This window comes from Archocentrus centrarchus, unplaced genomic scaffold (genome assembly GCF_007364275.1).
Source record: "Archocentrus centrarchus isolate MPI-CPG fArcCen1 unplaced genomic scaffold, fArcCen1 scaffold_55_ctg1, whole genome shotgun sequence".
In the NCBI taxonomy this organism is placed as follows: Eukaryota; Metazoa; Chordata; class Actinopteri; order Cichliformes; family Cichlidae; genus Archocentrus; species Archocentrus centrarchus.
In genome coordinates, this window is record NW_022060277.1 from 265,187 (window position 1) to 284,932 (window position 19,746).

The 19,746-nt window shown below is 43.4% G+C and overlaps 1 protein-coding gene and 1 long non-coding RNA gene across 2 annotated transcripts in view; one reads left to right on the plus strand and one right to left on the minus strand.

Moving 5' to 3' along the window:
• Window positions 1-364: 364 nt before the first annotated feature.
• Window positions 365-12,455, minus strand: wbp1la (WW domain binding protein 1-like a). Its single transcript, XM_030725420.1, has 4 exons — window positions 11,991-12,455; window positions 7,177-7,279; window positions 4,303-4,464; window positions 365-2,747 (listed from the first exon to the last, which is right to left on the minus strand). The coding sequence occupies exons 1-4, from the start codon at window positions 12,051-12,053 to the stop codon at window positions 2,272-2,274; spliced, it is 804 nt and encodes a 267-aa protein (XP_030581280.1). The 5' UTR covers window positions 12,054-12,455; the 3' UTR covers window positions 365-2,271.
• A 973-nt stretch (window positions 12,456-13,428) lies between these two features.
• The window catches only part of LOC115777554 (uncharacterized), a 40,897-nt gene continuing 34,579 nt past the window's right edge, over window positions 13,429-19,746 (plus strand). The window contains exon 1 of the long non-coding RNA XR_004019639.1: window positions 13,429-13,582. This is a non-coding gene — a long non-coding RNA (uncharacterized LOC115777554). The remainder of the gene's footprint in view (window positions 13,583-19,746) is intronic.

Below are 19,746 nucleotides of genomic sequence, written 5' to 3' on the forward strand. Positions count from 1 at the left end.
AGTGAGGCAATTCAGATCAATGAGAGAAGGATGAAGGACAATCAATATGTTAAGGGATAACACTAATTACAGAAATTGCTGGGCAGTGTGTGTGAGGTCCTGAGGAGACTCGGGTTTATCTGTTATTACAAACTGTTCCACCACTGAAATATGTTTGTAACAGCTGACCTGTACAATGTGTATAACACTGACTAAAAAAAGCTAAGCTGTAATCAAAGCAAAAGGGGCCTACTTTCCTTGAATGACAGTGAATGAGAAGGTGGTACTTTATACAAATGCAATAGGTACATAGATCCTTCTTATCCCCCAATTTAGACTTGCCAAGAGAAAAGATGTAGCCAAGTGCTTTTCCATAACTTTTAATAGTTTTTTGACAAATTCAACAAAAATATAATTTCATTTGGCAGAGAATGATTATAAAGAACATATAGAGTGTAGCACCATGGGCTTAGGACCATTGTTCAATGTTGCATATATGGAAAAGTTCTCAGTTGGTTCCCTCAGTGCACCAAAAGGTTTGGGATTAGCAGTCAGTTTGCTAAGAGCCTGACACATGCATACATAGCTGCACAGTCAGTCATTCCCTTTGTACACACATGGATACAAAAACCACTAATTCCCTGTAAAATACTTGTGTGTGCTTTAAACATAAAATATAGATAGAGATATTATCAGGAGTTTCCAAACAAACATCAGTTGTTTTGCAGTGTTGCACCAGATCCGATGTGTTCAAACTGAAAGGAAACACAAATCCAGCATTGCAGAGCACTGACTACATGATGATCGATTTACCACTGAGTGCACTGTCGCACAATTCAGTTATCAGCTCCAAGTCAGATACCCCAGAGGTTTGATTAGGATCATTTAAATATTCTCTACTAAAGGCCATACCATATGGCACAATAGCAACAGAAAAGACTACCTCATGTAACACCAGTGTGACAGGAGACCAGACTCCAACAAGGGTTTTCAACAGGATTCATTTAAATAATTAACCCTATATTAGGAGAATAGGCAGTGTACAAATAGTTCAACAATATGCTGCTGCTGTTTTTCAACAGCTTCAACAACCTTCTAGTTTTATTTATATCACTTATCAAGGCACATTCAGAGCCACCACAGTTTGCTTTTGAATACTTGACCAGCTCGCTTTTCTTTGCTCTAAAGAAGTTAACGTATCATTTGTAAAAAAAAAATGTCAGAATACAATGTCAGTCTCCTCTCTGCACTGCCACCTCACTGTGGTGGAGGAGTTTGTGTCTCCAAGTGATCCCAGGGGCAAAGTTGTTGGAGGTTTTTTCCCCTGGTAGGGTCTCCCAAGGCAAACTGGTCCTGGGGCTAGATGAAGAGCAATTCACAAAACCCCTGTGAGCAAACAATCCAAGGAGCAGTTTACTCTGCCAAGGACAGGGTTACCAGGGCCCCGCCCTGGAGCCAAGCCTGGGACAGAGCTTAAGGGAGAGCGTCTTGTGGCTGGGCCTTAGTCCATGGGGCCCAGTCTGGCGCAGCCCAAAAAGGCAACATAGGCCCCGCCCTCTTGTGGGCTCGCCACCTGCAGAAGACCCCTTAGGATTCAGGCGCAATGTGTACTGGGTGGCAGTCAAGGGCGGAGGCCCCGGTGGTCTGATCCTCAAGTGTTGAATCCGACTCTTGGGAGATAGAATGTCACCTTTCTGCTGGGGAACCTGAGGTATTGTGTGAGGCTGACAGAGACTGATAGTTCGATTCACTTCAATATCCAGCTTGGGCTCTGGAACCAGTCTCCTGGAGAGGGGCTGACCTGTCCTCCAATCTGCAGTTAGCCTCAGCAAGAGGCGGCAGCTCTGTTATGCTTCTCAGTTAGAGAAAATCACAGAGAGTCAGTGCAAAGTTGTTCTGACTGATCTTCATGAAACATTCCAGGTTAATGGGAGTTGTTTCTTCAAGGATGACAATGCCCCCATTCATAGTTCATGAGGGATTACTGAATGACTGAATTACATTTTTATAGTCCTCAGACACTCACGTCTCACATGAACACCTGCAGGTGATTTTGGACTGATGTGTTAGATCGTAACCCTGGAAGCTGCTTGTTGCAGCTTCAGATTGCAGCTATTTAGGAGTAAATCAAATTAGTTAAGCCCTTTCATTTGTCTCCAGGCCTGTCACCAACACTGGTATTAGTCTAGCTTACATGTATATACAAACCGATATGCTGAGCACCAAAGGCATATTATTACATTTACTATTGCAGTCTCTCGTTTCTGCTGTTATTAAAGTCGTTATTGTGAATTATCTGATAGACTGTGCCTTTGCGTCCATAGCTGTAGGTACATCTGAGCTTTCATGACTGACCGCTTCACTCGAATGACTGCGTTCAAAGACGGCGTGATCACATGGGCCTTCATTTTGACCTGTCCCATCGTCCTCCAGTTCTTCTTCTCTTTCTGAAAAACCATGCTGCTCCCACAGTTCCTGGCCATCGCACACTTCAATCCCAGAATCCCCTGTGAAGCGCCGGAACCTGCCTGCCGTAAAGTCCTTATTAGGGTTGTGAGTGCTGAGACAGTGGGTCTGCGTAGGATCTGGAGTTGCTGGAAGTAGTGCATCAGCATCATTGGGGGTGGAGGAGACTGAGGATGGGAGGCGCTCTTCAGGAGTGTCTGTGGGTGGAGGTGCTGACTGGATAGGGGTGTAAGGAGGAGGAGGTGTGGCTGGGTGGTCACCTACCTCTTCATAGGCTGGCAGAAGGTAGGAGGGCAAAAATCCTGGAGGGAACACAATGCAGACAATGACAGATGACAAATACATTATTTGGAGTCAGTAACAACAACAGCATTAATAAGGTAAGATCGTTTACTTCTAGACAGAAACCCAAATAAAAAAAAACAAAAGCAAAAAAATCCCCAAACTAAATAACAGCAGCAGTAATGTAACTGTTACTGCCACCATCTTCAGTGCAGCAACCGTTTCCACACATGAACACAACAATAGTGATCACTGCTTAAGAAGTGTGCTGTACAGACAGTTATGAGATGCACATAAATCAAGACCTGGATCATTTATGCTGTTCAGCTGCTCAGTGAATGGTATTTCAGTTCAGCATACCAGTGAAACTGCACCAAATCAAGGTGGCAAACGTGTTGTGGACCTCAGGTGGACATCCATCCTTCTTTTAAGAAAAGAGGAACATGTGGAGAGGAGTCCACAAAACGAAGGACTTGAAATGGGGCCCAAACACCAAATGCTTAAGAAGGCCCAGCAAAGACTGCTGGCATCAAAAGCTGCTGAAGGTTTTTATAGAATATGAAACGGTTTTGCTGTAGCAATACACCAAATTTTGTGTTCATTTTTGTGTCTCGCCGCAAAACGTCTTCTGCAGTCGTTTGCACGTTTTATCTGATTTGCCTCAAATTTTAATTTTGTGCTCACCAATCCTGAATCAACAACTGGGGGATTATGGCAGTTGGCACAACAGAATAAAGTTTCCCAATGTAACTGTTGGTAGTTACTGTTTTCGGTGCAGCTCGGCTGCTGAGTTCGACACGTGGATGGGTTGTTGAATGAGGAATGGGTTAGGGTTAGGGTCAAGGGTTAGGGTTGCACTTGTGAAATAAAATTATTTGCTCAGATTATGTTTTTTCTAATGCCTGACTTTTGACCAAAATATAATTTCATAGGAAAAATTTTAGAAAATCTAACACAATTGTAGAGAAATGTATTGTCATGTTTTACACATCAACACAGATAAACATACTAATGTGCCCAAATATATAAGTGGTGTGATTTTTGATTAATCTTACCTAAAACTATGTGTTGTGATGGAGATAATGTATGGCGGATGACATATTAAAACAACAATGTTGAACAAATTTTATTAATCCAGACAAAAAGTAAGATAAATTATGAAATTAATAACTTTGTTGTCTCGACCTAAATTATTAATGCACATTAAATCAGATGACAGGAAACTGCCTCTTGCCTGCTGTGTGCACTGAAACGTAAAAGAAGGTGGGATTAAAAAGCATAACTTACAGTTTAAATTGTGAATTGGAATCAAACTGCAGATTTATAATTACATTTATGAGGTTTAGAGTTGAACTTCCAATGATAGGAATACCATATAATACCATATAATAGGAATTGGTTGATAAAAGTATTTTAATTGTTTATTTTAATATAATATTTGTGATATAAGCCAAATGAAAAGCTTTTATAACTCTGGGATTGCCATCTCCATCACGTTATGTAATTTCCATCACAGTAAGAAAATGATGGAAGTGATTTTACACTAGCCTTCTAATGTTCAGCATGCACACTTACTGAGATACAGGGGCAGTCGAAAGTTGTTGTGAGCCTCTCTGTAGGCGATGAGGTTGATTTCGTTCTGGCGGCGCTGCTGCTGGAAGCGCTGCTTGGCGCGCCAGTGCTGACACACACAGCAGCATGTAAGGATTATGATGAGAGCCCACACCAGCCAGAACCCTGCAGGGAGTCCACAGTTTACGTACCAAAAACTATTTAATACATACTCAACAAATGGCACAAAGAATGAGCCAAAAAATGTGGTCTGCATGATCTGAATATTTCACGTAAAGGTCAAAGGAGCTAACTACTCCCACACTGTCACAGAAATAGTGTTCAAACACTGAAACGTACAGGCCGCCAGCCTGTCGCAGGGTGAACACAGAGAGACAGACAAGCAGTCACACTCACACTCACATTTATGGTGTGAATGTCTTTGGACTGTGGGAGGAAACCAGAGTACCTGGTGGATTCAAACCCAGGCCTTCGTGCTGTGAGGCAACAGTGTAACTCTGCTGGTTTATATGCAAAATGAATTATCACTTAATTATCTAATAAGGCCTGAATGAGAGTTCTGCCTCGGTCTTCTGTACGTAACCAGAAATCCCCTCTGAACCCTACACTGTAACAGACCACGTAACCTGACGTGCGCCTCTCGAGAAATCTAACTACACATCCAGGAGGATTGTAGGCTTCAGAGGTGATTTCCAGTTACCCCCAAAGACCCAAGGCAGAAGTCTAAATTAGGCTTAACTGTTCACCATCACTCAATTAGCAAGTGGGCGTGACACTTATCATTTAACATCAGCAAGCAAATGCTAACCCCCCACCCCCACCCCCACCCCCACCCCCACTAAATATGCTGGTCTGAAATTTTTTTCTGGCTAGAACCCTGAGACATAACAGACGTTATTTGATATTTCTTGGGAGGTGAACGTCAGAATAATACATAATGCACCTGCACAAGCCCAACTGCTGGCAACGTCGCTGGCCACTTAGTTAGGTTACGCTGTAGGCCCTGCAAAGACTCAAGGCTCAATTTCGATTAATTGCACAGCCCTACCACCACCCTAGTCTCCCGATCCAGACGCACCACCCCAGACCTCCACACAACGTTGCAACTAGGATAGCCCCACAACATCCAAAGCCCTAAGGAATTCAGGGTGAACCTTGTCCACCCCAGGAGTCCTGCCACTAAGCTGCTGTTTAACTACATCAGTGACCTCACCCCCAATGATAGGCAAGCCGTCGCTCTCATCCCCAAACTCTGCTTCCATTACGGAAGGCGTGACATTCGGATTGAGAAGATCCTCAAAGTGCTCCTTCCACCGCCTGACTATACCCTCAGGTGACGTCAGCAGCATCTATGCCACTTCCCCTTCCTAAGTTGTCTGACAGTTTGCCAGAATCACTTTGAGGCCAACTGAAAGTCTTTTTCCATGGGCTCACCAAACTCCTCCCATACCTGCATTGTTGCTTTAGCTACTGCCAGAGCTGCAGTCTGCTTGGTTCAGGTACCTGTCAGCTGCCTCTGACAGGCTAACCAAGCCCAATAATTCAATTATTTATATAGCATCAAATCAGAACAAACAGTCACCTCAAGGCACTTCATATTGTAAGGTAAAGACCCTACAGTGATTACAGGGAAAAGCCAACATTCAAAACAATAAGACTCCTTCTTCAGCCTGATGGCTCCCTTCACCTCTAGTGTTCACCATTTGGTTCTGGGACACCATCATGACAGGCACCAACGACCTTGCGCCTGCAGCTCAATGCAGCTGCCTCAGCAATGGAGGTGCAGGACGTGGTGTACTCAGACTCAATGACCCGGCCTCCCTCAGAGTGCAGTCGAAGCTCTGCCAGAGGTGGGAATTGAAAATCTTTGGGGGCTGGGACCTAGTGCTTCCTCACTACACGTCTGGGTACACCAGGCCTCTCCAACATCTTCCCCCGCCACCTGATCCAACTCACCACCAGGTGGTGATCAGTTGACAGATCAGCTCCTCTCTTCACCTGAGTGTTCAAGCCACACGGCTGCAGCTCTGATAATACAATTAGAAAAACTGATCATCAACCTATAACCTGGTGTCACATGCAATTATGAACAGCTTTATGCTCAAACATGGTGTTTGTTATGGACAAACACTCCAGGTCACACTGTTGTTGCACACGTGAGCACTGAAGTCCCCCAGCAGAATGATGGAGCACTCTCTAGCATCACACCCAGTGACTCCAAGAGTCCAGAATCCAGCCCTTCTCCAGGGAACTGGTTTCAGAGGATGAGCTGTGTGTCGACGTGAGCCCGACTATATCTGGGTGGTATCTCTCAACCTTGACATTCCATGTCCAGGGTTGTAGCCAGCGCTTAATCACCCGGCGCCGGCTGAGAATTTCACCGGTTCACTATCAGAGCTCTTCTATCACTGCAATTAGCAAGCAGGTGAGCACTCCACCCCGTAGCCAGAGCCAATACAGAGATTTTTTTTTTCTCTTGTTAGATCGCTGCACTATAGTATTATTTTACAGCAATGTTCAATCTACCACCGGGCGCGGCTCGTTTCATTCACAATCTGCACGCACGATCTCGTGAGCTTGTGTTTAAAATTAGCAAGCTAAAGTTAAATGCTAACTGCGCCGGGGTGAAATTTTTTTCTGGCTAGAACCCCGATGTACCGCAAGCTAGTTTTGGAAGCCGGGGATCGGACCACCAGGACCTTTGCTCCCCCCCCGAACACTGCATGATCCACTCTTGTGCATGCCTTTCTTGATGTACAAATATGTATAATGTATCTTTGTGTGTCTTGCATGTTTTTTTGTCGTCTCTCTCTTGAGAAAAAAAAAATAACAACAGAAACATCTTCAGACAGGATAAAGGAGAGTTGGGTGACTCACACCACAGTTCATAGAAGTAGCTGCAGCACTGAGTCTCTCCACAGCAGTAACCTGATTCACAGACGTGGGTCTGGTTGTTTACTCCTTGGCATACCAACTTGGTCTGTAAACAGACAAGCAATATTGAGACCATAGCTCCTCTTATATTACACTTCCTTGATTTGAAAGCACATAAAAAATTAGCTCAGAACAATTCCACTAAACATATAATGCTATTTTTTTGTTTCAAATAAAATTTTGCGCACAGCCGTTAGAATCAGAAACTGAATTTTACCTAACACCTCTTTATGAGTGCTATATAAATAACATTGAACTGAACTGAATATCGGTTTAACTTTACTGGAAGTATGCAACACAAAGAGCCACTGCTGCATATTCAATTCAGTGCAGCCACATTTACACAAGCCAATTTACAACAACAGTCTTCTCAAGGTGTTTTGCACTGTGAGGTAAAGACCATACAATATTAGAGAGAAAACCCCAACAATATGACTCTCTTATAAGCGGCACTTAGCAACATTGTGACGGAAGAACTTTTTAACAGGGACAAAGCTCTGGAAGAACCAGGCTCAGGGAGGAACAGTCATGTACTGACACATTAAACTATCATACAAAGTGTCATGCTGAGTGAGAACAGTGTTAGTGCAGATGCCGCGGCCTTCTTTAGTATATAATGCAGCTAAACCAGCTGGTACGATCAACTCTTAGCATACTTCCTGTGGAAGCGCTGGGATGTGTCATCCGTGACACGTCCTGGGGTCATCGGGTGTTTCAGGTGACCCAACTGGGTGTGATCAGTCCCCAGCTCGCATCCTTAGACCTCTGAGCTTCTCTCTTTAGCAGAACCATCTTGTGGCGCTCTCTGTGGCATCCATGGTTGACTTGATGGCCCTGTTCTTCGCCATGCCCACTGTGCCTACCTCAGTCAGGACTCTGCTGAAAGACCGTCCTGCAAAGCCCTGACAGCCTACCTAAGTAAGCTCACAGTGGGTGAGCCAGCCCTGCGTCCAGCACTCCTCTGTCAACTCCTGGTACTTGGCACATTTCTGCTCTTGAACTTCATCCATGCGCTGTTCCCAGGGTGCAGTAAGTTCCACTACAATCACTTGTTTGGTGGAGTAGGAGAAAAGGATCATATCTAGATGCAGTGTAGTTGAGGCGATGTGGTCGGGAAAGCCTGCCCAGTTCAACTCTTAGCTGCCAACCCGCTGCTGAGGCAAGGAGACCAGTTATGGATCTTGACCGTGGGGTGTATTTTCCTCCAGCCTTGACAAAGTTAATCCTTCTCTGGTTGTTATGGCTGAGTCTACTATCTCTACCACTGCCTTAAGCACTTGATTGTGCTGCCAACGTTAGCGGCCGTCTGCAAGTGCCTTCAGGCAGCTGCTGAAGATGTGCTCTAAGCGACCCCTGTCCAGAGCAGAGCTGCTGTTTCGCCCTTCCTCAGACATGGAGGGTCACTGGGCTTGGTAGGCTATCACAGACAGGCTGAATCAGGAACTGAACTCCGCAACAGTCTGCTCACAGGATATTATTCCAGGTGGCCCTTACTGCTGCTGCACACTATCCCACTTTGTCCATGCTCCCTATTGTCTTAGACCTACCATCCTGCTCGAACCTCCTACTGAATGAGAAGACGCCTCTCTCTGCCCACGGCAGTACGCAGGGGGTTGTATGAAAATAACCAAGGCCTGCACTGCTGCTGGCCACATTTCCTACAAACTCCCTCTGCTTAGACTTGCTTTTCAGGCGCTGCTATCAACAAACCAGGAAATAAATACGGTGAATAGTTTGCCTTTAAAAATGCATTTCTTTGCAAAGTGTTTGACAAAAAAAGAGCACAGGAGTTTGGTGACATTCCCACACTACAACACTAAAGTAAGATGCAGGTGAGTGCGCTGACGTATGTTCAGAATTTCACCAACATTAAACTGTTCTTGTTGCCATTATTAATCTTCCCACACACGTTTCTGTGATTTGAGGATGGTCGGCCCTGCAGCTGAAGCTCAGATGGAGGGGATGTTAGTGATGGTCCAACCAGATTAACCTGACACACCTGCACCTGGCTTCATTCTGATCACATTTTAGCTGAACAATTCCTGCTTTGTGTTCAATACATCAGACGTGACCTCTGCAGCTGTGAGTGGTTTTTATGTACTGCTCCGTGACAAACTACACAATAAACAAAATGTCATCATGTTTATTTTCAGTTTACTATATTTAGGATGATTTCATGCATTTACTCACAAAAGGCAAATGATTTTAACAATAGTACAACATTAAACTCTACTATTTCTTATGAAAAAAGTATAGTTTTTTTATGGAATATATTTATTTTCTTGCTCCAGCCTCTGACGGGGACGGTCGCATTCTATCTCTCTCCCTGCCCTCCCTATCTTTCCTGCTTGCTGCTTGCTGTGAGAGCGTCTCTTGCACACTGTTCGAATAAGAATAAGATTAATATGGATTTGGCAAACTGGGCCTTCAAGACCATCGATCGAATTTTTTCCACTATGAGATCTGGGAAAGGGGAGCCTGCGTGTCCGAGTGGAACAGACCCGGTTGGATACGTCATCGACTCTTGGAGCTCGTGGAGACCTGTGTGCTTCTCGGCCCTCGAGGTGGAAGACGTGGAAGACGCTTACATATTTGGCTATCTGGTAGCGGTATCTTTTCTGTTTGGGCTTGGAGGATACCTGATTTACCGAGAAATCAAGAAAACCTGGACGGCAGTTCGACATCTGCAGAGGCTGCCGACCCAGGTGGATGGGCTGACCAGAATGGTACAGACTCAGACTCAAAGCCTGATGAACCTGAGCCGTAGACTTGGGGAGTAGCAGGTGAGAGGGGTTCGATCTGGAGATAAGGTACGGTTCTGCTCAGTGAGGACGGTAACTAATGAATTTGGATTATTGGATTTATTGAATGGTTTCCCAGTGAGACTGAAGGCTGTTGAAAAAACAAGCAGCCTGTTCCAAAACAACATCTGCATTATCAGGAATTCGGCTCCCTAGCCGGCCTTGGCTGGCAATCATATCTCTCCAGAACTATGTGTGAAGGCCGCACTCCCCCTCAGCCCTCTCTGTGATTTGTGAAGCTGGATCTGGTGTACCAAGGCCGCTGATGAACTTCCATCACTATCAGCGAACTGTTTGGCTGGGAGCTGGCATCTGGGCTCCACAATGCCCCCACCCTCTCGTCTCCGTCTGCATCCCCTCCTGACCCTGACCCTACCACCATACTGCTATCCCGGCTTTATATGTGCAATATGCTTTTTGCTGAGGTGTTTTTTGGAACCTCGTAAGGTGTTCTTTATGAACACAGTATGAGATGATTTTTTGAACCTAACTATCCCAGTGTATCTCTTTCTGTCTCTCTGCTAAAGGTAGCGCCGTTGTGAAACGGTTGCATGACCTCAGACATCTGTCCCCCCCCCCCCCTGTCTGTGTTATGTTTTTGTTTTGGATGGATGTTCTGTTAACTGCAATTTCCCCATTTGTGGGACTAATAAAGGCATTCTTGATTCTTGATTGATTCTATTTTATGAAATATATTTATTTGTTTTCAGGTAATCTATACTTGAGTATTGTTCACTCCCTGCATTTTTACACAAACATCTGGACTTTCTACTCCTTACATTTTCAAAGTGGGCTCATTCCTTTAGGTTTAACACATCTGAGGGAGTTACTGACGCTGTCACCACGCGCCTTCCTGACAAACTGATTTCAACTTAAATGGAGGGAACAAATAAAAACAGTCCTATTTCTGTATTCATCATCAGTGCCTAACACACAAGTAACGTAGCTATGAAAGAGCCCAAGCCGCCCCCCGAAACCCAAAAACAAAACATCATTTATTCATTATTTATGACCCAATACTTGTTTTTCTGTGTGGGTGTGGAGACAAAGTCATCCAGGTGTTCAAACTGAATTTAAGAGAATGATTAACAGAAGCTGAAATAGGGTGAATGGATTTTATTATTATATTAATATGACACGAGGTTCAGTCAGGTCCACAGAAAATGGCTCTTTACTTTATACTCTGAGTACATTTCAGAGTCTGTGCCTTTTCACTTTGGAGTGAAAACGTTCAGTCAGTGCTTCAGCTTTTACAAAAGCCTTTTTCTACTTGGATGAAAAATGTGTGTTTTTGCCACATGATGAGAGGAATAAACAGAAATAAAAATCAGTTCACACTTCTCTCTTAACACCACCTGGCAGATCATCACTTAGCACATTAATATAATTTTAATTCAAACTCTAATCTTGGAGGAGTTAAAGTATACCCCAACGTACTCTATTATGAAACTACTAACATCATCCATGTTTATGTGGAAGGGAGCGGCGCATTAACCAGTTGCAGGCGTTGTCCCGTGCAGACGTGGGGAAGAGTAATAATGGCAACATTTACCGAGCAGTTTAACGCAGTCATGAACCCGCACAGCGCAGAGCCCCGCAGCGTGGGAACGTCAAAAACAATGCCACAGCAGACACTAGTGTCGTGTTAAAAACACCGAATAACGGCACAATATTCACCGCATTTATTTCCTGGTTTGTCGGTAGCAGCTCCTGGAAAGCAAGTCAATAACATCTGTTTGACCGTCACCTGTTAATCTGTGACACTTTAACGCTACTGCTAAATTTCCTGCAAGTGTTCTAATTAACGTTACAAAGAAACTAGCCTTCAGGGAGGTAGCTTTGAAAACGAAGAGCTGACTTAGAGCAATCGTAAGCCTAATTTAGCGAGCCAAGTTACTCGTGCTAACTAAACGTTACAGTCAAGTTGTTAAAGAATGTCGGCTGCCTTTAGGTTACCTGTGTCACTGTGACCGTCACCGCTGGACTTTCCTGTCCAGCGTTGATCTTCAAGGACCCCATCACCTCAAGGATCAGATACTATTATTAACGACTGAACTGCCAATTAACCGTCACATCGTTATAAAAGCGTCGGCCTGGGTAGATAACGAAAACAAAACAAGTCCAGCTCAACTTCAGCAATTGTTTCCGTAGAGTTGTCCTAGACGCTGCCATTGGTCGATTCATGAATTGCTCCTCTCTTCCAGGCGGGGATTGGCTCTTTATTTTGTCATCCTAAAATGTCGCTTTCGTTGCTGTGCGCGTCATCTGTCGCCAGGGTTGCAAAGTGGGATGAGTTTCCGACGCCATTACTCCAGAAGTAAGGGGCCCATTCATTTCCATCAAATGAGGCATAGCTGGGCAATTCCATGATTTGTATCGGCTGTAAAGTTCCCTCGATCAAAACGTCTGTCCCGACATCTGTGAAACGTTTTTCTTTTTTGGTATAAGGGCCTTAAATCTGTGTTTAGGAAGAGAAGAAAGAACTACAGCTCCCAAGAGCCATTGGTGACAAAACAACCAATCACAGGCCAGAAGGTAAAGAACTAGATGGTGATGAGTAAATTGAATCCCCGCCCCCTTACACACACACACACACACACACACACACACACACACACACACACACACACACACACACACACACACACACACACACACTCTTTAAACAGGTGATTAAAAAAATAGCTTTAATCCACACAGGCAGCTAAAACAGGACCTTCTCCAGTGAAGACTGTGTAATGTCACTTTCAGTCTGCTATAATCTCAGTTATCTTGTGTTAATTTCAAAGAAAGGTTCACTGGTCTCTCTGAATAATGATGCAGATGAAGGACACACATTAATAAACACTTTAGCTCTGATGAGGCTGAGAATGAACAGATCTGCAGACTGGAGAAAGACTCTTCTCCATAATCTCCAGTGCTAAGGCCTCGATGCAGTTCGATAGTCCCTGTGGTAGAATAATCCTGGCTAAGGTCTGACCATCATAATTTTCTTTAGTTTCTTTCTCTGCTGGCTTGCCGTTCTCCCCATGGCCGTCTCTTTGAACCTTTCAGCTCAGTTGAAGGGAACAAAAGCAAACAAATCACATCGTGCTTTTATGGATTTTGGCTTGTTCACTGCCTTTCATGACTTCTTTAGGCAACTCTATGCCTCTCCTCATTCAGGGTTTCTAAGAGAGTCAATGGTTCTTTACATCCCGGTTTGACAAGTCAGGAGGATAGACACTAATCTCCTTAATCTGGCCTTTCTCCTCTGTGCAGCCACAGGGAGAGAGGGACCACAGAGAGTAATCCTGTCAGAGAAACAATCGGATTAAGGGCCCAACGCTGTGAGTGACAATTGGGGATCGGCTGACTGTTCCTCAAAGCAGGAGCACTGGCCACTCTTTCTTCAGTGTTACTTTATTTTGGTTTGGCGGGACTGAAAAGGATGGAGTTGATGTGATGTAGGGGTTGTGATGGACGGGAGGATGTTTCTTTGATGGGCTGCTGGAGGTCTGACAGGTCTGCGGCCCCTGAAGCACCAGGAACCATGGAATGACTGACAGGTGAGGGGTGAGAGCTAGGAGGGTTTGGTATGTGAAATGTGTATTTATGCATCTGGGCTCTGGAAATACACCAAAGGATGCTGACATATGTTTAACTAAATTCATCTTGTAACATTTTTTATTAAATGGTAAATGGACTAGTTCTTATATAGTGCTTTTCTACTCTGAGCACTCAAAGTGCTTTAACAACATGTTTGCATTCATTCATTCATACAAGCACTTCCTTCTACAGCTAACTGCTTTCTATCTAACATTCACACTCCAACGGTCGCATCAGAGAGCAACTTGGGGTTCAGCATCTTGCCTAAAGATACGTTGGCACACAGAAGGGAGCAGCCAGGAATTGAACCACCAACCTTCCCATTAGTAGATGACCTGCTCTACCTCCAGTTGCTTCCTCTTTCCTTATTTCAGCTTCTGCCACCAAAAGTTAGAATTGTAGCATGGTGTGACAGTGATTAGCACTTTTGTCTCAGAGCAAGAAGATTCCTGGTTTGAGCCTTTTAGTTGGCTGAGTTTTCTATGTGGAGTTTGCATGTTTGTGTGTTTGTGTGGGTTTCACCCAAAGACAAACAAACTGATGTTCCAAAGTGGCCGTAGGTGCAGATGTGGGTATGTGGTTGTCTTTCTCTCTGTGCTGGCCCTGTGACGGACTTGCAACCTGTTAAGCATTACTCTAACTCCCATGACAGCTGAAATAGGCTACAGCCTACAGTTGGGGTTTTCTCATGTTAAATACAACTTATCAACATATAGCACCAAAGGAGAATTCAGTAATCATGTATAAGATGTAATAATAGGATGGTAAACAATAAGAAATGAAGGGAATTACAGAATAATGTAAACCAAATAAGAACACAATATCAAGTTAAAGTGTGTTTTTACTTTTGCTCATTTTCACTGCTAAGTCTCCTCTGCTCTGATCAACATGTGACTTTCACCTCATCAACAGCAGAGGGCGCCATTGGTACAGGTATGTCTTTAGCAGGAACCGACACAGTAGGGGACCTCCCTGCAGCCAAGCTCCACAGGCCAGAGAAAAAACACTGCTCATAGACCTCGATAATTCAAGCACTGAATTTCTGTTGATATCCAATCATCTGTCTCTGCAACTGCAGAAGCTGGGGGGGGGGGGGGGGGGGGGGGGGGGGCTCCTGGCCTAGATTTGAAGGAAACGAGCCTCACAGCCAGTGAAAAGAGCTTCCATTTATCTGCACTGAACTTGGCCAAAGAAAACAGCAGCTGATTCCTCACATCTCATATTACACTGATGGGTTTCTTAAGTGCTGGGGGTAAACTACAATTTAGCCACTGTATGAAAGGGACTGAGTCACAGGATGGTGGATTTCCCTGTGTGACAGGTGCCTGAAGTGGTTACTCTCCCATTCTCAGGGGTGAGCGTTAGCCAAATGGTAACCAGTGGGGCTGAGAAACTCAGGGGTCCCTGACACTGACATTCTGCGTGTCTGTAGCACTTTGTTCCTGAAAAGAAGAATATAGAGAAAAGGTCTTCCACTCACTATAACACCTGCCAGCCTGACTGTTTTCATCTTTGACGTCCATCTGGCAGCCAGCTATTTGGTTGTTTCTCTGAGGAAACTCTTCTAAATTAAACCTTTAACCTTTTTGCGAAAAATCATACACAATCTGACATTTCTAGGCTTTGTATGACTGATTAAAACAACATATTTGTAGGGATGATCATTACAGAGTAAATCTGGTTAAAAGGATCATTTGGAATTTCAGGAAATGGAAGATGTTCGGTGGATAAAAAGCCTACAGAGCTGGTGTCAAGATGCAGTTAGCCTAGCTTAGCATAATGATAGCATCAGTCCAAGGTTTAATATAATCTAAACCATGTTAAATAACAATGTGTGTAAGTCTTGTAGCTAATGTGACATGGGCTAGAGCAGATCATACCAGATTTGGTTCCTTTGTGGCGACACAGGTACAAAAACTATTCAGGAACAATAGTTTTCCCTAAAAGTTGTTGTAAGGAAGCTAACACGTTGTCCCCTATATTTTCTCAAATTTAGGCTTATGGCTGCTGCTCAACCAAAATTAAAGAGGTCAGAGGTTTACAACATTTCAGTGAGGGATGCACACCATTTTAAAAAGACAAATAAGTTTGGCATGAAGTCATAGACACATCTGTCTTATAAAAGCGTGACTTGTTTCAAGTGTTTGGATGAACTGTGACATTTTTCTCTGGGATGATGCAGGACAGTAAGCTCTGTGCTGCGATATATGAAATGGATGATGTCACCCAAAACATGGGTATCAGACACAAAAGGCTGAGGCTGGGGTCTTTTTTCTTCTAACTGTGGTCTAAGCTCTCGATCCCTGAACGACTTCAGAGGAGGAAAGGCGTGTACAGGCAAGACGCCACATGGCTCACTTCCAGGCCCACGTATCCGTTTATGTGTGATCCAGACCTCTGGTATCAGTCAGTCATGGTCATTCACCCGATCTAAGATTAAACTGTTAAGAGTTAATCTAAATGCTACACTTTTTGTATTATTCTCTATTCATATATATTCAACATTAAACCACTGGTCAAACGGCAGTACTTTCAGAAGGAAGCTCCTTCAACTCTGCTTTAATAATGGCTGATATAGAAAGTCTTTCCTATTCACTGCATTTAAAAAGTATAATGAGCTCCCTCTGTGCAGGGAGAGGAGATTTGGAGTGGCTGTGGCTCAGGAGGTAGAGCAGGTCATCTACTAGTCAGAAGGTTGGTGGCTACTCCAGCCTGCAAGACACTGCCACATATTTTGCCATCACAAATGACTTATGGTCCAGCAGCACAAGATATTTGCCTAACGCTGCATTACACTGACCCTGAATATATTCAGAACATAAACTGTCTCCAAACAGGAGGTTTGAGGAGGTCCACACCGGCCTGGTTAACTCAGTACAGACAGCATTTTCTGTGCTGGTCTGAATAATTCGTAACATGTTTTCTCTTCGCTCTGGGCTATAATGGGCCTTCCATGTTCTTAAATCGAGTTATGACTGGAATAGGAATTTTGAATACATGTACAGGATCTTTCAGTATTTTCTGGCAATGCACTAAAATGTGAGCAAATTTATTTGGTTTAAATAACTTGGTCGTATTTTTTGTTAGTGTTATTAGTCATGATAACTGGTATTACCTTTCTATTTATGTATTATGTGTGTTTAATTTGCAATGTATTTATTTGTTGTAATTTATTTATATATTTTTAAAATTCTATTTATATGTTTAGCTTTTATTTTTATATTTAGCATTTTATTTTTAATTTAGTATTCATTTATTTTCAAGAGATTGTAGAGGTGCACTAGATTTAAAGGTATTCACTCTTCTTTAAGTGCAGCGTGTTTACAAAGTCAACGAGTAATAATCGTGATTTCAGTATTCGCTCACCATCATTGGTCAGGTGTTCCAGTCACTTCCGTGGCCACAGGTGATCCTGCTGCCTTTGTAAAAATAAATAGGAAGACTGGAATATCATATTTCATATCATACTGCAAGCTGGAAAGTTTCCACTTCTGCCCCCCCCCTTTTTTTTTTTTTTTGGATTTAAATTTCATTCATGGGTGATTTTTCTTTAAGTAGAAAAGTGTTATCAAATACTGCTCCTGGCTAAAGAACAAAGTATTGATATTTCTTCACCACCCAGAAAAGCTGTGTTGTTGTGGAGACGGCCCCCGTTCCCGCCCTGAATGATTAATTCAACTGTCAGAAGTCCCCGGGGGTCACATCTCCTGCATGGGTGTGCAATGTCTATATGCACCCTAACCATTCGTCCCATGGTCCTGGCATTTTAGCTAATGGACGCCATGTGATCTAATACAAGCCATTAAGGGACCGGGCTCTGAATGGACGCCCAGCGCCATGTGTGCTGGCACAAAAGTGCAACTCACACACAGTTTTATTATTTTTTAAATAGTTCCACTGTATGCATCGCCAGTTTAAGCTGTAATATTGTGTGAATGGCAATTCAAACCCTCTATTTTTTTCCGTATCAGAAAACACCACAGTTCAGTAAACCTCAGGCTCCTTGGAGACACGGACGCTTCTGTCTGACCATCACTAGACCAGTGACAGAAGAAACAACTGAAAATTTTACAAACCTTATAAATAAATTGGTGAGTCACAGCAATGAGTCAGGAAACACTGATGTTTCCAAAAAAAAAGTGTGATCTACAGTGTGGCAATGCTACACTGTACCAATCACAGTCAACACATACTGTATTTGGATAAGAATGCACAACATTTTTGAGAACTACAATCAGTCTAAGCTTCATTTAGGGAAAGTAAAATATTTTCATGTGACACCTTTCCATACAGTCAGCATTTGTTGTACAAATGAATGTAATGACCGGTCACATTAAGTGCATAGCAAATGCTAACACCACCACAGGGTGCCTTCCATAAAACTCAAACTCTGACATAAGCTGATTGGCCGGGAGGGTGAAACAGCTGATCCAACCTCTGAACTGTACGTGCTGTCAAAAAGTCCTTTGGTCCAATAAATGTGTTTTTAGGTGTAACTTTCATTCAGTAACTGTTACCAGAATACAAAAGGTTCAAGCATCTACTGATTTGAAATTTCACATATGTAAATGAGGTTGTTTAGCATCCTTTTAAAATGGGAGCATGATGCATTCAAAGAACTAATATAATAAAAAAGATTCAGGGAAATCTCTGTAAGGGCACAGAGAGGGCCATGAAAAAGGATTTTCCCTCTTCCTGACTTTTTTTTCTTTTTGCGTATTTGTCACACTTAAATGTTTCAAATTATCAAACTAAATTTAATATGAGTTAAAAATCCCCTGAGGAAATAGAAAATGCAGTTTTTCAACAATGATTTAATATTTTAAGGGAAAACGCTCTCCAAACCTACCTGCCCTGTGTGAACAAGCACTGTTAAATCATGAATTAACTGTGATAACCACATTTTTTGGAAAGCTGAGTTCAGTTTCACTAGTCAAACCCGATCACTGCCAGACCTGCAGAATCGTGCCACAATCTAAAGCAGGGCTCCTCAACTCCAGGCCTCGAGAGCTCCTGTCCTGCAGGTTTTAGATGTGTCTCTGCTTCAACACACCTGAGTCAAATACAGAAGTCATTAGCAGGACTCTGGAAAACCTGACTGCATACTGAGGAGGTAATTCAGCCATTTGATTCAGGTGTGTTGGATCAGGGACACATCTAAAACCTGCAGGACACCAGACCTCGAGACCTGGAGTTGAAGAGCCCTGGTCTAAAGAAACAAATGAAATCTATCAATCTGGAAAGGGTTAACAAACCATTTCTAAGGCTTTGAGTTCCCAGTAAACCATGGTGAGAGCCATGATCCACAAATGGAGAAAACTTGGAACCATGGTGAACAACATCTACAGTGGCCCCCTTGAACCTTTCCATATTTTGTCACATTACAACCACAAACATAAATATATTTCACTGGAATTTAATGTGAAAGACCAACACAAAGTGATATACAATTGTGAAGTGGAAAGAAAATTATACATGATTCAAAACATTTTTCTGACCATCATACCAGTGGTCCGACGTGGTGGCAGCTTGATGATCTGGGGCTGCTTTGTTTCCTCAGGACCTGGACAACTTGTCATAATTGATGGAACCATCAATTCTGCTCTTAACCAGAAAGCTCTGAAGGCCCTGAAGCTCAGGCACACTTGGTTTATGCAGATCTGAAACACACCAGCAAGCCCACCTGTGAATGGCTCAAAGTGAAGGTTTCGGATTGACCTATCCATGCCCAGACTTAAATCCAACTCAGATGCTTTGACATGACCTTAAACAGGCCGTTCACGCTTGAAAACCCGCCAGCGTGGCTGCATGAAAACAATTCTGCAAAGAAGAGTGGGACAAAGTTCCCACTGCTGCGAACTCAAACCAGTGTCAGTGATCCAGCTTGTTCTCAGCACACACTTAAAAATCCAACATCCACGTGGGTCTTGGCGTGTGTGAGTACATATGGATGAGTAACCTGAACACACCTGTGATGCTCCCAATGACATGAGCTATACAAGAGGCAAGATACTCTGCCATCCAGAAGATATACTTTTCAGGACAGGTCTTGCTTATTTCAGCAGGTCAGTGCCAAACCATATTCTGCACATATTCCAGCAGCATAGCTTTGCAGTCTGCCTGC